At 22.6% G+C, this 21,276-nt stretch overlaps 1 protein-coding gene across 3 annotated transcripts; it reads left to right on the top strand.

The window, feature by feature from the left end:
• Nucleotides 1-1,846: 1,846 nt before the first annotated feature.
• Nucleotides 1,847-19,277, top strand: Rtnl1 (reticulon). Of its 3 annotated transcripts, XM_012492828.3 has the most exons (7): nt 1,879-2,051; nt 2,235-2,987; nt 9,186-9,221; nt 15,971-16,178; nt 16,395-16,603; nt 16,979-17,084; nt 17,697-19,277. In XM_012492828.3, exons 2-7 carry the CDS (start codon nt 2,261-2,263, stop codon nt 17,746-17,748), a joined length of 1,338 nt encoding a protein of 445 aa, XP_012348282.1. In that variant the 5' UTR covers nt 1,879-2,051; nt 2,235-2,260; the 3' UTR covers nt 17,749-19,277. The 3 variants fall into 3 exon arrangements, with proteins under 3 accessions (XP_012348289.1, XP_012348282.1, XP_086773314.1); XM_086917188.1 differs by lacking the exon at nt 9,186-9,221; XM_012492835.3 differs by lacking the exon at nt 9,186-9,221 and having other exon boundaries at nt 1,847-2,987.
• The last annotated feature ends 1,999 nt before the right edge of the window (nt 19,278-21,276 follow it).

Below are 21,276 nucleotides of genomic sequence, written 5' to 3'. Positions count from 1 at the left end.
TCTTAAGATTAAGAATAGCAATAATTTTAAATTAATTTTTATATAAATTAAAATTAAAAAATTCATTTTTTTTATATTTGATAATCAAACAAACTATGTTATGTGCTATATTATATATGCTAAATAATATGTATCTATTTATGTTTATTTAAATTATGATTTATAAGTTATACAAAAACCAATATACATGATACATATATTAAATTAGACACATAATTTGATTAAAATTAAAAAATATATTTGAAAAGAAAGAAGAGTAGTAAAGTTTATTATTAAATATTAAAAATTATAAAATAAAAAATAACTTGTTTTTATTAAATTTTCACTTTAATGATAAATATTTTTTTAATTTTAGTCGAAAAACATTTTTAATGCAATATTTTTAAAATTTATTTATTTTTTAATTAAATATTTTACAAAATTTAATTATTATTTATCGCTATGAAATTGTGATTTTAATTTAAAATATTGTACATGCGTATTAATATTTTGCATACACAATGAATGTATAGAATTAAACATTGTAAAGAGATATTGTTATGCATTTGATATACTTCAAACGAGAAATTCGGTAATAATCAAATAATTTTAAAATACTTTTTTGTATTTCAAATTCGCAAATCGTTGACGAATCATACTCGACGGTCAGTCGTTTTTCAGACATCATGAAAAGAAAATATTTATAATTTATAATTAGTAAATAAAATGTTTGTAAAAGCAAATTTATTATTATTTTACAAATTTCGCAATTTAGAAATATAATTTGAAATAAGTGATATAATATTAAAGTATACAAATGTAAAAATATTCTTATTAATATAAAGCTAATATTTATCTAAAAATTGAAAATCTTATAAAATCTTATAAAAAAATACAATGATAATATATATGTAAAGTACAAATCCACATACATATAAAAAATTGTTGTACTCTTAAGCATAATTTTTCATCGAATGAATTACGAAATTGAATTATTATTATGAAAGTGTTATTAAAGAACTTAATTTCTCAAAGAATTCTATTTTATTGAATATAGTAATTTTGTGGTCAGTATTAGCATTTTCTTAGATTTTCATTTTTATTTCAAAACATAACATCCTTTTAGTACATCAATTTTGAGCCACAATATAATTAAATTAAATAAACAAAAATAAATTTTATTTTACGAAAATTTTTTCAAAGTTGAATATTTGTAAATTCAAATTAAAAAAAATTAATAATCTTTCATTGTTTTAAAATATTTTTTTATTATTATTTAAAAATATGTTATTTAATAATATTATTTAATAATATATTATTAATTAATAATATATTATAAATATAACATATTATCGCACACCTTATTAAGATTACATCATAAGATTATCACACATTTTTAATCATTTCAATGTGACTCATTGTCCTGACTGATGAGTCCCCTCCAATTCCTTCTTTGCAATTAAGTAGTGGGGAAAACCAACTTAATTCTTATTGGTTCGAAGTCAGGAGCGAACATTACATATCAGATCCCCTAATAATAATATTATGCAGTTTTAATATTTTTTTTTATTATTGTTGATGTATAAAATTTATTTTTTCTTTTTTGATTTAATAAAAATAAATAATATGTAATGCATTATATTAAAGATTTATCATAAAAAAGGATACTAGAATTATGTAATTATGATATATAGATCATTTTTATTATTATAAATAAAATTATAATTTAAAAAAATATATATAATACATAAATATAACTCAATATTAGAATTTCTAAAAATTTTTAATTTTGCGTTTAATGTCACCCAATATATATACATTCCTGGTACAGACAGGAATAGTGGGGCAGAAACCCTCTTACGCACACCCCGTGAGATACTCCGTCGGAGAACATGCTTCAGAATCGAATCTACCTGAAATAGTGAACGTTAAACCAGTTTTTCATTTTCAGTGTCTATTGCTTATCGTTAATCTTTAAATGTGCATCGTTTAATAAAAAATAAAAAGTTATAACAAATAGAACTATTTCTTTAATATTAATAAATTCAAAAAAGTGAAATTATATAAAAAAGGTAATAAAAACGCAGTGAAACATCAACGTTATAATTGTAAATTACAATTATTTATAAATACTATTTTAATTATTAAATATTTTAAAAATCGCTAAAAATCATATTAGAAAAAAATATTAGAAAATTACAAAGAAAAGAAAGAATATTGGAAGTATCCTAAAGAAAAGTCGAATTCTATGACAGGATAACACTCCTCGCGTGCAGCAAAGATGGCCGAGTTAAAGGAGCAACCAATCAGAAGGGAGCACGATTCGATGGACGATTTTGAGCATCTCGAACACGTCCAGGATGGACAATCAAGTCATCTTGAAACTCACAACGAGAAAATAGAAAAGAGTTCGAAAAATAATTTCGATATGGAACAGGATATGATTAATTTTTCCTCTAATCAATCATCAAACGAACTAGAAGATCCTAGAAAAGCGACAATGTTACTGTTAGAGTCAGAGAAAGGAAGACCGGCTGAAGAAAGTAATTTTGAGGTTAGATCAAAAGAGTTTGATTTCTTATCAAGTAAAATAGACGACCAATCGGAGGTTATGACGATTCAACCGATTAATAAAAAAGAAGAAGAAAAACAAGAAATTGTAGAAAAAGAAGAAGTTAAGGAAACCAAGATTCCAGATTGCGAATCAGAAATCATTCTTAATACAGAGAAAAAAATAGATAATTCATGGAATGTTATCGAAAAATCTCCAATTCCGGAATCAATTTTGAAACCAGAGAAAAGAGAAGAATGTGTAAGTGAGAATGTGCTTGCTGATATAGAGAAAAAAGAACGAATCTGTGCAACAGAAACTGGAGAATCTGAATTTGAGTCAGAAGTTGAAATATCTCCAGTAAAAAGTTTCAAATCAGTAAAACAGGAAGTGAAAAGAGAACCAGTGGAAGAAGTGGAAATTGTACCGAAGGAGATATTTAGTAGTATGGGAATAGGTAAGTAAATCTAATTTTCTATTTTATTGGAATTTTATAAAAGAAATAGTAATATAATTTTTATATTTTTATATTATAAATATTATTATCTAGTAAGAAAAAAAATAGTTAAATCTAATAAATATTTTTTTATATATTATATATATTAAATATTTTATAATTAATACTCATAAATATTAATAATAATAATAATAACCTACAAAATTCTGAAAGCATAAAGCGATTAGTGAAATTAATTTAGCATCTTTGCACGAAATGAATTACGCTTCCGCTTAGATACAACATTTTTTGAATAGTAATGATGTGATTAGTTATTTTAGACACGTCATATCCCTTTTCAAAATATCTTTATTTTCATTCATTAACTTAATAAAAAATTTCACAAAAAAATATCTCATATTGAATACTTCACTTTGAATATTCTTTTTGTAACGTATTTAAAAAAATTATCGTTATACCGTTACTTACGTACAACTGTACATTAAATAACGGTAATTGAAGATTTTGCGCTTGAATTTCTATGTAGATTAAATGTTTATGATTCTTCTTATTATACCATCATTATATTCTTAAAAATTTTAATAGATTAATGTTACTTTTTTTATGATTATAATTTTTATACAATGTTTATATACATATAATAATTGTAAAATGATTGATTAATTTTTATCTATTAAATTTAATTTGAATAAAATAACAATAGCCAAGTAACGAATTATCGATTTTTGAATATATGTAAATGTGTTAAAGTATGCAAAGTTGAACAACTATGTATGAGTAATTATATGACATGCGTCAAATGTGATATTTTTAGCCTTTTTGTGTAATTATCAATTTTTATTTTGTTTTTTATTTAAATAATTCAAATAATTTTTTAAATATTTTAGCTTTTTATCGAAATTTAATTTTTACTGAAAAATAATATAATATATGTTAGTATTATATTGAACAATTGCTAGAAAAAATCAAATGTTTTATGTTTTTCATAAAATATTTGTTTCTTCAGGATTTTATATATCGATATTTATTAAAAATAAAATATGAATTAAGTGAAATTATATATTGCACCGTAAGAAGAAAAACGAATATATTTTGTATATGGTTTCTATACTGGATCGAAGTAACTCGTATCTTCTCCCTATATTGATCCATAGCAGAGATACCTTACGACCTCTTTTGATAGAACCAATGGGTAGAGCCAACCCATGGGAAAAAATATTTTGCATTAAAAATATATTTTATAAAATAAATTATTAATAATAAATAATATATACATAAAATGTTAAATTGTTTAAATTTATATCAACAAAATCATATTAATTCAAAATTATTTTTTATAAACATGAAATAATTTTTTTATTTTTCTCGAAGATATTTTTATACATGATTTCGAAGAGAACGAAAAATTCCATGTGTCTGAGTCATGAATTATTTTCATCGTCATTACATTATTATACATTATTATTATACATTACATTATTATCGCGTTTTTCTTGTTAATTATATTAAAATAAAAACAAAATAATAATTTTATTTATTATAATATATTAATAATCATCATTTTATAAATTTAAAATGTAATTAAAAAAAATAAATTTAAAAGACTTATTTTAATCAATAAAGAAACTATGTTTTAATAAATTTAAGAAATATAAATTGTATAAAATCCTTTTTTTTTTTTAAGTTTTCTCAAATTTTATTTTAATAATTTGTTTGATATATATTTATTTCTATTTGAAGTTTTTAGATATATTTTAAATTTCGCGTCATCTGTCGTCTTACTTTGGAACTCACTAGATTTTCTTACTATAAAACGCGCCATCTTTTATCAACGAAAACAACTACTTGTTCTTCATTCGAAGCCTTATCGCTTTTCAGTACGTAGCAATGGCGCATTGGGATGGTGGGGATATCTGGAACTGTCCACGGGTCGATAATACTAGTTAGTCTCGTTCTCACCTCGAAGCATATTGTGTCGTTAGGAAGTCGCAATATAGAAATTAAACGGAATATTTTATTTTCCTCAGAATTTATTTGAAATCATTTTGTGCATTAAAAAAAGACAAAACAAGTTGAAAAGATTTATTCGAATGTGCATAGAGAATAGAAATCAGTGAAAAATAATAAAAAGGTGAACGAAAAAGAAAAATAAAAAGTTTGGATCGGAAAGTGCGTCATTTGCAACTATCAGCTTGAATTGTTGAGGTAGTGTTCGAATGCAAGTCGTCCTTGGTTCTACTGAAACGCAAGGTTAGGAAAAAATGAGAATGGAGCCGGCATGTCCTATGTCTCCTGGGAAGGAGAAAGAAGATGCTACCGCGATTTGCAAGGAATCATGCTTCGTTGTAGCCAATGACAATTCTTGCTTCTGGAATATTCTTGATCCATGTATGTTCATTTTTCATATTTGTTTTTGATATAAGATGAAAGATGTAAAGTATTTAAAATAATATAAAAATATAAAGCACTAGTCATGCACTTGTTTGACGTAGGAAATGAATTGCAATTCATAATCAGTAGAGCGCGTATTAGTCGCAACAGTAGCTTTACAAGCAAATGACAGACTATTATATTGTATTATATTATATTATCTAATATTATATGTATTACATACTATTTATATTACATATTATATAGTAGAAATAAAAAATGGATTATTGTATAAAATAAATATATTTTAAATATATATTTATTTAAAATAAATATATTTTATAATATATTAGAAAATACATTATAATACTTTACATTGTAAAATTTATCGAGTAATATAATTTAAATATGATTTAATTATAAAAAATTGGATATTCTTAATTAAAAGATTAATAATAAAATTCAGATTTCTTTTATTATTTTAGAAGTACCAACAAAATATAATAAACTGAAAGTAAATTAATATTATTATTATATCTAAATTTAAATATCAAAAAATTTTCTGTCATAATATTCAACAATAAAATATGGAAGAAATGTACATTTCAAAAGAAAATATTGCAGTCAATCTTAATTTTAAAAGACTGATTTATTATGATAAATAAAGTTATTTATCTGCTTTATAAAATTTATATTAATTCCTACATAAGTTAATTTATTAATAATTTGTTTTTCATTAGTAAAATATTTACAAGTTGATGAATATGAATATTTTTTATATTTATATACGAATATATTTTATATATTGATAAATATATTTTTATATTATTTTTATTATTATAAGTTCATATTTATTTTTTATTTTTTATTATAAATAATTATAGTATTTTCTAATATTTCAGTTTTAATATTTTTACATTTGCATGAAAAAAAAATTAAAAAGGATTAGAATTCATTTTAATCTTGTTTAGAATTAAAATTTATTAATAAATATAGTAAAATTTGAAAAAATTAATCTAATTAAAAAAAATTATATAATACATAATATATGAACTATTATACTTTAAAAAGCTTCCTTTCTTTCTTATAAAAGAGAAGAAATATACACATAAATAAATAAATATACTATGATATTATTTCTATATATTTTATGTATATTTATATGTATTTTTATTTATAAAATGTTGTTCTTAATTCATTTATTGATTTTATTTTAATCTGGATATTTTATAAAGCTAGTTATTTTAATTATGCTTTTGAAAATTTTATTTTCCAAAAAATAAATTAACAGATTATAAAAGAAGGGAAAAATTGCTTAATTTTAGAATATAAATGGCTACTCTTATCGCAGAAGCCTGGTTGTTTTCGTTGAAATATAAATTACATACATTATCAAAAAAAAAAAAAAAAAAAAAAAAGGGTAAAAAGAAAGTACAAAAAAAGAAACGATAAAAAATAGATAATTATATAGATCCGGGTGTATCGACTGTCTGACATGCGCAGAAGAAACGCGATTTGCAAGAGGATTATTGATCGTCGACTATCGGTTTTTATAAATATATATTGCATATTCTACATTGTAAATAGCAATTTTTGATAATAAAAAGAGAGAAAAAAGAAATATCCGAATAGATAAATCTGTTATACCTAAAAAAAATGGGAACAAATATATACTCATTACTTAAAAGATATAATTTCTTTATCAATTGCTTATTTTATATATCGATAGATGAATTAAAAAGTGTATTTAAAAAAATTGAAAATTTACTTTTCATATTTAGAAATAAAAATAAATAATTAAAAAGTAAATCATAATAATTTTGGAAAATGATACTTTTATTTAGTAATTTAATTATTTTATCATAAAATAATTATCTTATCATCAATAATTGAATTTTTTAAATAAAACTTTACTTACACAATTATATGAATTAATATGATTTTTTATTTAATTTAATTTATTATTTTATTATTTAATTTATATATTTGATTGACAATAATCACAAAAAAAATAATATTGATAGATAAAAATTATTTATTTTTATTGAATTAAAAAAATAATATTGAATTTGATCCTAAAAAAATACAAAATTATTTATAATTCGTTTAAATAGGCGTGGTCGTGTCATTGAGAAATTATATTTTTAAAAAGAAAAAAAATTTTTTATTACATAAATTTTATCAAACAACTTGTTATTTGATATGTTTAATTCTAGCTTTCGGATTATGGATTTATAAAAAATAAAAAATATGTAATTGTGTAAATAATATTTATAAATAAATTCAAAGCATTATTTATCGAGAAGAATCATACGAATTTTAAAAATCATTGGATTGAAGTACATAGATATTGAAAATATTATTTATCGAAGAAAAGCACGAATACGAATTTTAAAAATCATTCGATTGAAGTATTTAGATATCGAGATAAAAGAATATTATCGAAGAAAATCACGAATATAAATTTTTAAAATTATTCGATTGAAGTTCATAGATACCAAGATAGAACTCGAGGTCAAAGATTGCGCAATATATACTCCGGTACATTAATTATATTAAGTGCTGACAATCATTTACTATTTAAAAACATCATGTTTTGTTTTAAAAAAAATTGCTTGAAAAATCTTATAAATAATATCCAATTTATATTAAAAAATTTTAATTTCGTTCGTATAAATCAAATATATATTTCTTTTTTAATAATTAAAATAAAATCATTGACATAAAAGATATTTTATTTAATCAAATTACGATTGAAGTTATATAACTATAAAACAAATAATTGAATCATTAACAGAAAAAAAGAAACATACAAAATATAAATGCATTCATAGAAAATTAAAATGATATATCTATGAATTTTTAATAGAATTTTTAGACATTGGTAGTGAATGAACATATAATAACAACTTTTCTCGAATAATTTTAGATTGAATAATACCTTATGATTTTATGATTTTTATATTTATACATTAGATAAAAATCTACATATATATTTCTTAGATATCTTTCTTAGATAAGCAGTTTAAAAAAATTATACATATATCTTTCAAAATCAAAATTTTCTAAAACATTTTTAATTAAATCACTGATAAATTTCACTATGTAATTAAATTATTTCATTACAAAACATTCTTCATTTCAATTTGTATTCTATAAGTATTATATAATAAAAATTATGAATGAAGTTTTTCGTATAAAATGTATGATTTTTTCACGTATATATTATTTACATACCGCAAGACAAAATAGTAGATCCTGAATAAAAATCGATTGTACATAAATTTCGGAACCGATATGGAATCGTAAAAATAACTGTTCAAGAATCGATATGGGGATCGAAACTAGAACAAATATGGTTTGAAATTTCGGTACAATCGTATAACAGTTATTCAGAATAAAAATTCTTCATAACCGCTTCGATATTATAAGAGTTTTTAAGCTCTGAACTTTGAATTTTGTATTTTATTTTGTATTTTTTTTAAACGAAGAATTGTTAGGTATATATTATATATAATATTTCGAAAATTTGTATTCAGAGTACAATGTTATTATAAAATATTAAATTAACTTTATTATTTTTTTTTCATTCTTCATCCAACGATATTAATTGAAAGTTATCTCAATTTATATCTACTATTATCTTTAACGAATATTAATATTAATAAGATCAATTTTATAATATCGTTATTTTTTATTATTACACAGCATTAAAAATTTTTTTTTTCTGTTTTTAATTCATTAATTTCTCACAGATCATCGTAGAGTAGTTTATATAGAATTATATTAATTAATTATACTAACTTATTTCGATTCTGTTCTTTACAGACGCATGGTTTAATCCTGATAAACTCAATCCAAAAGGTAAGATACCAAATTCGATGTCGATGTCTATCAATTTGTTTCTATGTGTTCAGCAATTTTATATGTATAGATATTTTTTATTTTATTAAATTTTTTTTTATATATAACATATATCTATATTTGCACTCATTCCTCGTTATATTCGAATTATTATTTATATATGAAATAAAGATATGCGAGAAAGCATTTATTTAAAAAGAAATTAATCAAAACTAATCATAAAAATATCTATTTTATTTCGCAAGAGATAAAAATAAAATAATTTATCTTTAAGTATGACTTTGTATTTCATTGATATATCATAAATTTTATAAAAAATCATAATCAGACAAATATACTTTTTGACTGTATGAATCGAAGAATGAGTGTTTACTTGATTTGTGTACAATAAATATAAAATAGATGTAAAGTAAAAAAAACTCTGGCTGAGATATTTATTGTATATAGGATGACCCACTTAGAGTTTATAGAAATATTCCTATAAATAAATATAGTAAATATAAAAAATATCTTTAATGAAAAAAATAAGATATGTTTTTAATGTCAATTATATTATCTAATAAATTAGAAAAATTGAGAGAAGTTTTGTCGAAAAATATAAAATTATGTTGAGACAAGTCAAGTTTTTGATTTCTTATTAAATGTATTTAAATTCAGTTAAACAGAGATTTGCGAAAATTAACGATATAGATAACAATGGATAATGTAAATATAACTAACTTATAGATCTATATTATATAAATTACCATTGAGTTTTGTTTGATCTTTGTACCAGCTACAGACCTTATTCGACAAGATTATTACATATCGACATATCTATTATTAAACATTCCTGCATCGTGTCTTTTCTCTTCGATTATTGGCTCATAATCTAGCACTAAATCTCGAAGACAATTTAATTTTTAAAGATTCTTTTAAATCAAATAAAAATGTAATTATAGTAAAATTTTTGAAAATCGCTATCTCATGAAAAAACTAATTGTATGCAATATCATTGTTCATAAATTTCTGAAATATAATTCTCATCGTAGAATTCAGTAATGATGTTTTCAAAGTGCAAAAGCAACTATAAAGATACCACTTTGATGATACAATAGACTACTTTCATCGAATTTCCTTCTAAAGATATTGTCAATTATTGCTTCTTTGTGATCCAATGTACATATCTTAGTACAAATAAAAGCTCTAAATATAATATTATAACATATTATGATTTGAAAGTTGAAGAGATCATCTGGCCTCCCGTTTTTAATTTCTTTGTTCAAAATTGAAAATGTTTTTAGTTTTCAAATCGAAATTTTATTGCAAGAAAATATGCACAATGCATTTAAAAAATTTGCATAATTAATTATAACATAACATGCACGAGATATTTTGTATAACAAATAATCATTTCATCTCAATTTTATAAATTATTAAGTGTATATTTCAATGTTCGAGAAGTATGTAATAGATCATTTCTAATGTCACCCAAAATTCGTTTACATTTAATAATATAAAATGGAACACGACCTAAAACTTTCAAATGCTTTCAATTCTATTTGACATAGATCTCATTGTAATTTTAGAAATCGACTTCATCGGTAGTTTGTAGATGCTACTTAAAATCTCGTTTTTTTGTTCTCTCGAGTGTAATATTGATTTTCCCTTTGAAGACTGAAACGAGAACAGTTCGTACATATGTATATGTGTATGGGTCAAGTACCTCGCAGAGAGAGGGAGAGTATCGAGGAAATGTGTCAATTGTTGAAAACTTGCATTCGAGATGATATTAAAATTATATTATTGATCTTCCAAAGTTCGATGATCTAGCTTTCGTTACGATAATTCAATCTTGTTTGTACAGTGATACCAATACTTGCACAGAAAAAATGGATTTGTTTTTCGAGTATTGAATTCTGTATTATGATTGATTAACTTTCTTGTGTATATCTATTAATACGAATATGCTACTTATTCCTTCCTTTTGATTTGCAATTTTGATTTATATTGGATAAGACAGACAAGAGAACAATTTTTGTATCGGATAATTTGTGCCAGAAATGCTTAGAGTAAACATTGCCAATTGTCCATCTCATCATTCACAAATTTTATTTCATTGTGTTTCCAGATTTGAATTAGAATTTAAATATTTAATGGATATTCCATTAATTTTTTAAGAGATTAGCAATAACATTAGAATAGTTTTGAATTGAAACACTATTGAATCGCTATTCGTCATAAAACTCATGATATATTGTGCGATGTATTCTAAAACAAACAAATCTTAAAATATATTTAACCAGAATACTCGTTTCCAACTTATTCAGAACAACTGAATGATCCGTTTCAATTATCGAATCAAGAGAATGTCCATCCGAATATCAATTCAATTCTCAGCGACCAATTTTGTTTTTCCTCTCAGATATCGTTCACTCTGTTCATTTATCCATCCATATATCTTCCAATCGTTGTTAAAATTTTCCAGAGTGATTTTCCCCTCTCGTTTCTCCGTTCATTAATATTTCAATCGAATGAATTCGTGCCGCGGTTAGAATCCAAAAAAGCCGGAGACGGTTGGCGACCATAGCCGAAGTTAAATATAGTATCCAGCCGGGTTCGAGGCTGTTGGTGATCTGCCAGAAATCTCGAAGGGAACTCTCGCTTTTTCTTCGGCGAGTCCACAGTATCTATGTCTACCAGGGAGTGTGTACTGTGTTTCTACCAGAATTTCTTGAATTTAGTTTCTTATAATCAGTAGAATACGAGTTAGTAGTGTTCGCCGCCAGTGTTCTTCTCTCTTTGGTGTTGCACGAGATTTAAGGAAGGGATAAGTGTAACCAGTGGATAGAAACATGGCCATCACGAGGGAGGAACGTGAGTAGATGCTGAAACGAATCCGAACCAATTCGATGGCAGGTATATGCTAGTTGTGAACATTGACAGACTGCCAGTTTAATTTTGCTGCGCAGACGCAGTTACGTCAGAGGTTTAGGGAGGGAATTTTTGGAAATGTTAATGATTTTTTCTACTATCTAAAACTAGGCTAAGATCTCGAGGATTAGTTATGATATAGAGATAATCTTTAAAATATTATTAAAGATTTTTTTTTTTTAAGAATAAATAATAGTAACAAAAGAGATTTCTTTTGTTTGGTTAGAAATTGGTTAAAAGTTTTTGAAAAAAATTTAATCAATTATTTTTATTATGAATTAAGATTCTGAGAATAGGTTATAATAGAATTAGATAATAATATTCCGAAGATATTAGTAATAATTGTTTAATTTTTAAAAAATAAATTGCTGTTAATTGTAGAAATCATATTTTTGATTGATTCGATTGTGTGATTTTCTAAAGATTGCTATGAGTAATCAAAAAGATTTCTTAAAGATTTTTTTACTCTTATCCAGAGTATCTACAAAGATTGGAGCATTGCACTGTTTTCTTTGAAACAGTTGTTACTTTTAGAGCTTGGACGTGATCCAACTCGCTAAAAAATCGAATTCTTTGTTAAATCTTATTGTAAGAATCATTTCTAATTCAAGAATTTTTTCTTTTATTTCTTATTTCTCATCACTCTATTGTCGAAATGCGAAAATTTTATCTAAAACTGAAAATAAGAATATTTTTTTAAATAATTTTTTCTATCGAAAAAAAATTATTCTATCGTTATTTAAAAAGATGTTTTTGTTAGTATTGATATAAATTTTATTTAAATAATAGACTTTATTTGAAATTATCTATAGGAAATCGGCATTAAAAAATTATTAAAACTATCAAATTAATAAAAATGTACATATGTTGAAAGATTTTTATTTATAAAATTAATAACTTTTATTCAAATATTCGTTATAATAATGTATATATTTAAAAAAATTGCAAATTGGATATTTTAATTTTAAAATAAATGTCACGAATCATTACATTATTATTCTGAAAATTTATTTCTATTTTATATTATTACAATAGAGCGCAAAAAAATAATAACTTTCTAAAATAGTTAGCTCATTCTAAATAATTAAAGAAGCTCAATGTGCAACATAATAATAAAGAGAAAATTGTAATTTTTAAAGAATCTTTGGTATATAATTTTCCACTGAAGAAAAGAAATAATGAAGGGTCAATAAAGGGTGAATTCGCCAAGGATAGAATATCAATTGGCAGGTGTATTTCTGAGAATAGTAAAAGGGATAGAGGCAATGGCCGACACTGCGACGCCGGGCGTCGCACTACCGGAGACAACTTATTGATTTTCTACCACCAAACCGCGCCCGACTGTTTTCCTTTATGCTCCTCGTTCGACACGTGATGTTCATGGACGATGTATCTCTATCTTTTATGCTCTAATAAACTCTTCTTCATATTTGGGTCTGCTCCAACTCTCGACTCTGATTGAACCTCTTTAATAGTTCGATCCATTTGAAGATGTAAACAATTAAATGAATTAAATCATTTTTAATATCTTGTATATTATTTGATGTTTAGAAAATATCGTATAGTAATTGTTTGATAAATATTATAGATAGAACTTTTTGAATCATAGTGTAATATTTTTAACAAGTTATTGAAGAAATATTTAAATTGGAATAAAATATTAAAGAAAAGTAAAAGAAGAAATATAAATTAATCTGCAATGAGGCTTTTAATTTTAAAAACTTTGTAAATTTTTCATAAAAAAATAATTGGCAATTATTTTATTAAAATTAAAAGCCTAAAAATTTATTTTTTGTTTGATCGTCAAAAAAATTGAATTTTACAGTTTTAAATAATATTTTATTTTAAATATAATAAATATAATATATAACATTTTTATATTTAATAAATATTTTAATGCATTTATTTTTTAATATTATTCAATAAAAAATATCGTCATTTGACAAGAGCAATAACTTGATTATAATATAATAAACGTTTAAAATATATATTGAAGTTTTAAGATTCATACGGCAGAATTTGCACGTATATTACTTCCATGGTGTATCATAGTTTTCCATATACAGCCTTCTATTTGACATATTAGTCATCGATTCTTTACTCTCACCTTGAGGGCATTGCTTTCAAAAGAGAAATGATTATAGTGATTATAGAATATAGTGATAGAATATAGTGATTATTTATTTGTATATTAATGATGACTAATCAATTTTGTTAAATATTAAATTATAAAATAGTAAAATTGATAATATTGAAAGTTTTATAATGCTTAAATAATTAAGAAAGAAAAGAAAATAGATGAAATAATTTAAATTTATTAAGAAATTGATATAATATATATATTTTTCAAATCTTTTTAAATCTTTCTTTTTTTTATAATACTTTAATTTTTCTTATAAATTAAAATGACATAAAATTATTCAATTTTCAATGAAACAGAATTCGATTAAGAATTGGGACAAATGACATAAATTCGTTTGGCAGAATTGTAAGATGTTGAGTAGGCCTTGGAAACAATTTAATAGAACATCCTTTTTGGATTAGAGACAAAGCCGACAGCAAAATTTGAGAATTTCTATTATTAGATTACATTCAAGGCTATCCACAATTAGTCGCATCAATCATTATTTCTCAAATATTTAATTAGAGTATAATTAGTTTTATTATCTAAATTTTTGAATTTTTTCATTTATATGTATTAATTCTTAATAATTTTAGATATATATATATATATATATATATATATATATATATATAGATTAAAATTATAAATTTATGCTATATTTCTCAATTTTTAATTATAAACTAGAGAGTAAAATAAAAATTTTATCGTTAATAATGTAATCATGAAAAATATAAGATGTTCAAGACCTGAGAAAAAAACAATATAATACTAAATATCGAATACTATATAAATTAAATTAAATTAGTTATTTAAAAAATCATTAAATAAATCATTATATTTATATATTAATAGAATATATAATAGAAAATATTTTTTTTTCATTGTGATGCTTATTTTATTTTTCCAATTGCTTACCGGTTCTTGTTTCTTTCTTTTATTCCAATTTGTTGGTTTCTATTTCCCTCTCCCACTTTACTCATTCTCGTGTACACGTATCTCTTTAATATTACTAAGATATGTAAAGAGTTCCATGCGCAAACGAAACCGTGGAAAGAGGTGGCAGTTCTTGCTTAGCTTTCCATGCTTTCAATTTCTTTTATAACGTAGCCTCTTCTCTCGTTAGTTGAAAATGGTGCGAAGAAATAATTCAAGAACACCTGTCGAGGAGTTACCCGATAGAAATAGCGGTGAGTTTATCTCTCTTCTTTGAAAGAGATTGATATCCGATTATTTTCATTAACATATGGTTCAGGAGCACGTGTCTATAGAAAAATATCAGGATAGAAAAATTCGATTTAGTTTTTAAATGATATTTGAAATTTTTTTATAACTGTTATAAAATTATTGTTATAACTGTTATAAAATTTTTATCATTTTGGTCACAATGATACATCATTGAACTTGTCTCAACATTTTAGTTGAATTTTATTGATTTTAGTTGAAAGTAAATTATATCTGAATATGGAGTTTATATTTCTAAGATAATTTTATCAAATATCACCCTGTATGTGTATATAATGTTTCGTATAATTTATGGAAATTGCTCTAAAATTTATTGAAACAAGATATTGTTTCATTGTTATTGCTTTATATATGATTATTTGTATTATTTGTAAATTAATAGAAGTTTAAAAAGTGTGTAGATTAGATAATAAAAATATGGTAATTGTAAATTTAAAATTTCTAATAATGATATATTTTTCTATTTTAGTGGCAGCTTTAATTTATTGGCGTGATCCAAAGAAATCAGGCCCCGTGTTCGGCTGCATACTTGGCGTGCTCCTCTCGATGGCCTATTTCAGTCTGATAAGCGTTCTTGCTTATTTGTCTCTTCTTATCCTCACCGGTACCATTGCTTTTAGGATTCACAGTACCGTCCTTCAAGCTATTCAGAAGACTTCCGATGGGCATCCTTTCCAGCAAGTATCATATTTTTGAAAAGATAAAAGTTAATAACAAATAAATTTTTTATTTTATACAAATTTGAAATATAAAATTTTTTCTTTTTCTTTTTTTTTTTATAAAAGAATAAATAATGTATTTAAATTTTTTAGAGAATTTTATTTTAGAGAAAAAAATTCTAAAAAAAAAATTAAAAATGAAATAAAATCTTAACGTACTATTTATAATTTTAGAAATATTTTGGAAATGGACTTAACATTGCCTGCGGAGAAGGTGCATGAAGTAGCGGATGTAGCTGTCGCACATTTAAATGCAGCAGTTTGTGAACTTCGTAGGCTCTTTCTTGTCGAAGATTTTGTCGATTCTTTAAAATTTGGTATCCTTCTTTGGTGCCTCACTTATGTGGGTTCTTGGTTCAATGGCATGACTCTAATTATAATTGGTAAATTTTTTCATTCAAATCATTATCATTATTTGTACATTTTTGAAATAATTTTCATATTTTATACATAATAAATTAAGTATATAATTTTCTAATGAATATTTATAAGTAAAATAACTTTGAGTGAAATATTCTTAATTTTTTTTTGTTTGTACAAATAAAATCATATATATATTTGTTTAGAAATAATTATAAGAATGATATATTCAACGAAATATTCAACATAACAAAAAAATAAATAAAATTTGTAATTAAACAGCATATTTATGCTGTTATATAATTTATGCTAATATATGCTATTATATAATTATTTAAATAAAAATGAACTTTGAAAAATGATATGATTATATTCGATTTAATTGTTATTTTTTGCAGGAGTAATCGCCTTATTTACATTACCCAAGGTCTATGAGACAAATAAATCACAAATAGATCAGAATTTAGCATTGGTACAAAGCAAGATCAATGAGCTCGCTGCTAAGTAAGTACACTTCATCAAATAATAAATATTAATATTTCACAATAAAAATAATAAAAATAATTTTGTGCCTATAAAACGTTGAATTGTTTTTATCGAATAAATTTTTAATATTTAATCTTAATAGAATAATACAAAATTTATTGGAATATTTATGATTAAATATGTAGTAATATGTAGTAGGATATGATATGATATTATATTATATACATTGTAAATTTTCTTATTTGAAAAATGGCATATATTCTCTTTGTAATTAGTAATTTGTTGCATAAAATATATAAATATAGTTTTGTGATAAATATTGATTAATATTTAGATTTTTTTTATGTAATTAGTAATTAATGCATTGATAATAAATATTTGTCACGGTGTAAAATATATTAAAATAATATCTTAAATCACTTCTTTCAATGAAGTGGAGAATGGTTTAATTTTTTTAAACATATTTATGTAAGTTTATACATATATATTATATGTATATATAAGTATAAACATATATATGGATAAATTAGAAAATACATTTTATATATATTTGTCATTGAAAAAAAAAATAAAAATATTTTGAAGAAGTAATTTTAGATTTTCTAAAAACTTGTATTTTAATTGTTTTAGGGTGAAAGCTGCGATACCATTTGGCAAGAAAGAACCAAAAAAAGAAGAATAAATATGAAAGTTTATCACCACGCGGGAGTAAAAAAAATTCAAGCGAATTTTCCGGATACTTACGAAATCCACACAAGAATGAAAAAAAGAGCAGTTATACAGAAGTATGGAAATGATTATAAAAAAAAAAAGAAATTTAAAAAAGATAGAAAACAAAACATATAGAGTTTAAAGAAATGAGAAAGAAATATTTACAAGAAAATGCAGAATAGATAAAATGAACAGCAAAATGAAATGTTATGCCAATGTTGAAAAAAAGAACGCTGAAAAAACCTATTAATTTATAATAATATTATAATATTATATAATGTAATATAATATTATAATATGTATATATTTTATTATATTATAATATTATGATATATATTATATAATATATTATAACATATATTATAAATGATTCACGGAAATAAAAGATAAAAAAAGATATTCTTAGCGTTATAAGATTTAAAAACAGGATAATTTTTTTTAATTCTGAAATTCCTATACCGAAGTAAAAAATGATAAAAAAAAAGTAGTTACAATAGAAGCATGGCTTGCAAAGAAAATGTAATGAATAAGCATTGAATATATGAAAAAAAAGAAAGAAGGAAAAATAGTGTTATATATAATGAGAAATATTTCTGAAAGTGCAAGAAGATTGAAATGTGAATCGCAATAGGGTAACGGCTTCTAAAGAAAGGAAAACGAGAAGAGATCACAAGGTAATATAAAGGAAAAAACTCGGAAATTGGATTTTAACATCATAAAACGAGTATTCCTTTTTTGGATCTACAAACTGTCCCTATTAATCGAAATAAACAGAAAGAAGTAACATTTAGCGATTATATTAATTTGTTGCGATAAGGGAGATGAATAGAACCCTTTGGTGTACTCTGCAAAAATCATGAATGATGCAATGCGTGTGTCTAAGGGTTTACCGATTTTCCTTCTATTTTTTGTTTTTTCCTCGCACTTTCCCATACCATTCCGAACTGATATTTCTTCTTTACAAAATGATATGCGGTCCCATTAAAATTAATTTTAATTGTTTATTTTTCAGTAAATTTCTTTCATTATATATAATTATTGAAAAATATCTTTAGCACAAAGATATTTTATTTTTTTTTTTCTCCTAATCTTTAATTTTTTGCTTTGAAATTTATATTTTCTTATTTTCCTTTCTTTTTCATTTTATTTTGTTAAATTGCATATTCAAAATACTTTATGAAAAATTCAATTTTTTATCATTAAAAAATTTTTTATAATTAAAATCATGTATATATAGAGTTAAAATAATTTGTTTTATAATATATTGTTTTATTTCTCTCTTTTAGAAATTTCAAATTTGCATTCATATTCTTTAAGCTTGAGTTATAACAAAAGTATAATGTAAGATTTTTTAATTTTAAATATTATATAAAATATGCACACATTGAACGTGTGACAATAATAGATTATATTAAAATGTTAAGAATGAAATAATATAAATAGTTTAAAGATAAATGGAAATTCTTTTTGTTTTCAATAAATTTTATTTATTTTGAAAAATTTAAATAATTTCGTTAGAGGAAACTGATTTAAAATTTATATTAATATTTTTTTAACAAAAATTTCTATAATAATTATTATTATTCTATAATACTTTCATTATTTTTTTTTAATATAAAAATTTAGATCAGTTTCCTAGATTTTTATATACTTATGTATAGTTACATTTTTTCAGTTTATATAAATCTATATTCTCTTTATCTTTTCGTAGTTTTATTCGTTTAATAAAATTTTTCAATTTTACAATTATCAATTATCAATTTTTATTATTTTTCAACGATGATTGGTATTTTCAAAAAATTTTTATTTATGATATGTATAATGTTTGTTTAATATTTGTATAAAACATGTTTAAATTTATTACTTTATTACTTAATTATTGCTAAATTTATTACTATAAAATATATGCACTTATTTATGATTATGTTATATCAATATAAGCTAATATATCAAGAAATGAAATTTATATAATTGTAAATATAAATCATGAATTTTTATTGTTTCAGTAAATATTTCTTAGTTCTTACTACTTTTTTTATTAAAATTTTATTAAAAAAAAATAAGCAACGAAAAAAATAGTTATTGAAAATAACAATTAAATATAATCTTTAAAAATATTAATAAATATGCATAAATTTTGCTTTGCATAATTGCATAATTGACGTAAAATTCTTCATGAAGAGAGAAAATGCACATATGATTGTATGTATGTGAAAAGGAAGGAAAAGAGAATGAAAGAAAAAGAAGAAGTTTATTATTTTTTTTCAATAATGTTGTTAATGAGTATTGCGCGTTTTAAATTATTTTTTAAATAACGCTAATATATAATATATTAATATTATTTAATTAAAAATTAAATTATAAATTTAATTAAAATTGATTTTTAATATATCTAAGATTTTAAGATTTTATTTATATAAAATTTATACATACAAATTTATATATAACTCTTAATTAAATTTTATTGATGATTAAAAATCAATTAATTTATATCAGATTTAAAAAATTACACTTTGAAAAATGAATTAAATTTTATTACTTTAATAAATAATAAGAAATTTGTTTCAGCCTACACGATTGATTAATAAATAATTGTAAGTCTGGAATATGTGTGATGAAAAATTACTTTTGAAAAAAAGCTTAATAATTGTTGTGTAATATAAATTATAAATAATGTATTAACATAATATTTTCATTGTCAGTTTGAATCTTATGAATAGATTTATTTTCATATTTGATAACATTAAATCTTAAAGAAATAAATCTTTCTGACAGCAATACGATTTTAATCTATAAAAAATAAAAAAAAATGAATTTTTTGGAAATCATAAATGGGCCCGCATATCAAATGATTCTGTAATATCACTCATTACATAATTATTCTTAAAAAAAGAAAATAGTTGAACATGCGCGTGCGTGTATTTGTATCTGTGCGTATGTATGTTGTGTATATGAGAATAAAAAAGTAGCGCCGTTTCTTCTTCGGCGTTTTCGAAGATTTTTTCTTCGAATAATATAATTATCGCTATCATATTATTAAGTGTAACTATATCGTTAAACATTACAATGGAAAGTTGTTGGCTGAATTGCGAATTTTTATTATTATATCGTTCGAAACAAATTTGCGAATACCTGAAATTTCATTCATATTTTTTTAAATCGTATTGCATCATTGATCAATGTATCGAACTATAAAAATTCATATAATTCCTTACGATGAATACGATTTAATAAAATATCGATGAAATTTGATTGGGTATCATTACACTTTCAAATATGATGTCTCTAAAAAAAGACGATTATAATGGGAAAGGAATGCGAAAAAAATAGATAGAAACGGAGGAAGAAGAATCTTTTTCAGAATGCAAATTGTAATACGCGTATCGCTTATTGACGTTTTCATTATTGCATCTGCATCCGCACGATTAATTTATAAATAAATTATATTAAACAAGACACTGAATCACAAGATATGCTTTCTTTATATCCTTTAAGGTAT

Source organism: Apis florea, unplaced genomic scaffold (genome assembly GCF_048593485.1).
Source record: "Apis florea isolate Af1SG1 unplaced genomic scaffold, ASM4859348v1 contig_1615_pilon, whole genome shotgun sequence".
Lineage (NCBI taxonomy): Eukaryota > Metazoa > Arthropoda > Insecta > Hymenoptera > Apidae > Apis > Apis florea.
Note: the sequence above shows the minus strand (reverse complement) of the source record. Positions and strands in the feature narration are given on the sequence as shown.

Excerpts from the sequence above, each read along its gene's own strand:
- Rtnl1 (XM_012492828.3), top strand. The coding sequence starts at position 2,261 with ATGGCCGAGTTAAAGGAGCAACCAATCAGAAGGGAGCACGATTCGATG. Across the intron at positions 16,604-16,978 it reads CATGACTCTAATTATAATTG|GAGTAATCGCCTTATTTACA; the intron begins GTAAATTTTTTC and ends TATTTTTTGCAG. Across the intron at positions 17,085-17,696 it reads ATCAATGAGCTCGCTGCTAA|GGTGAAAGCTGCGATACCAT; the intron begins GTAAGTACACTT and ends TAATTGTTTTAG.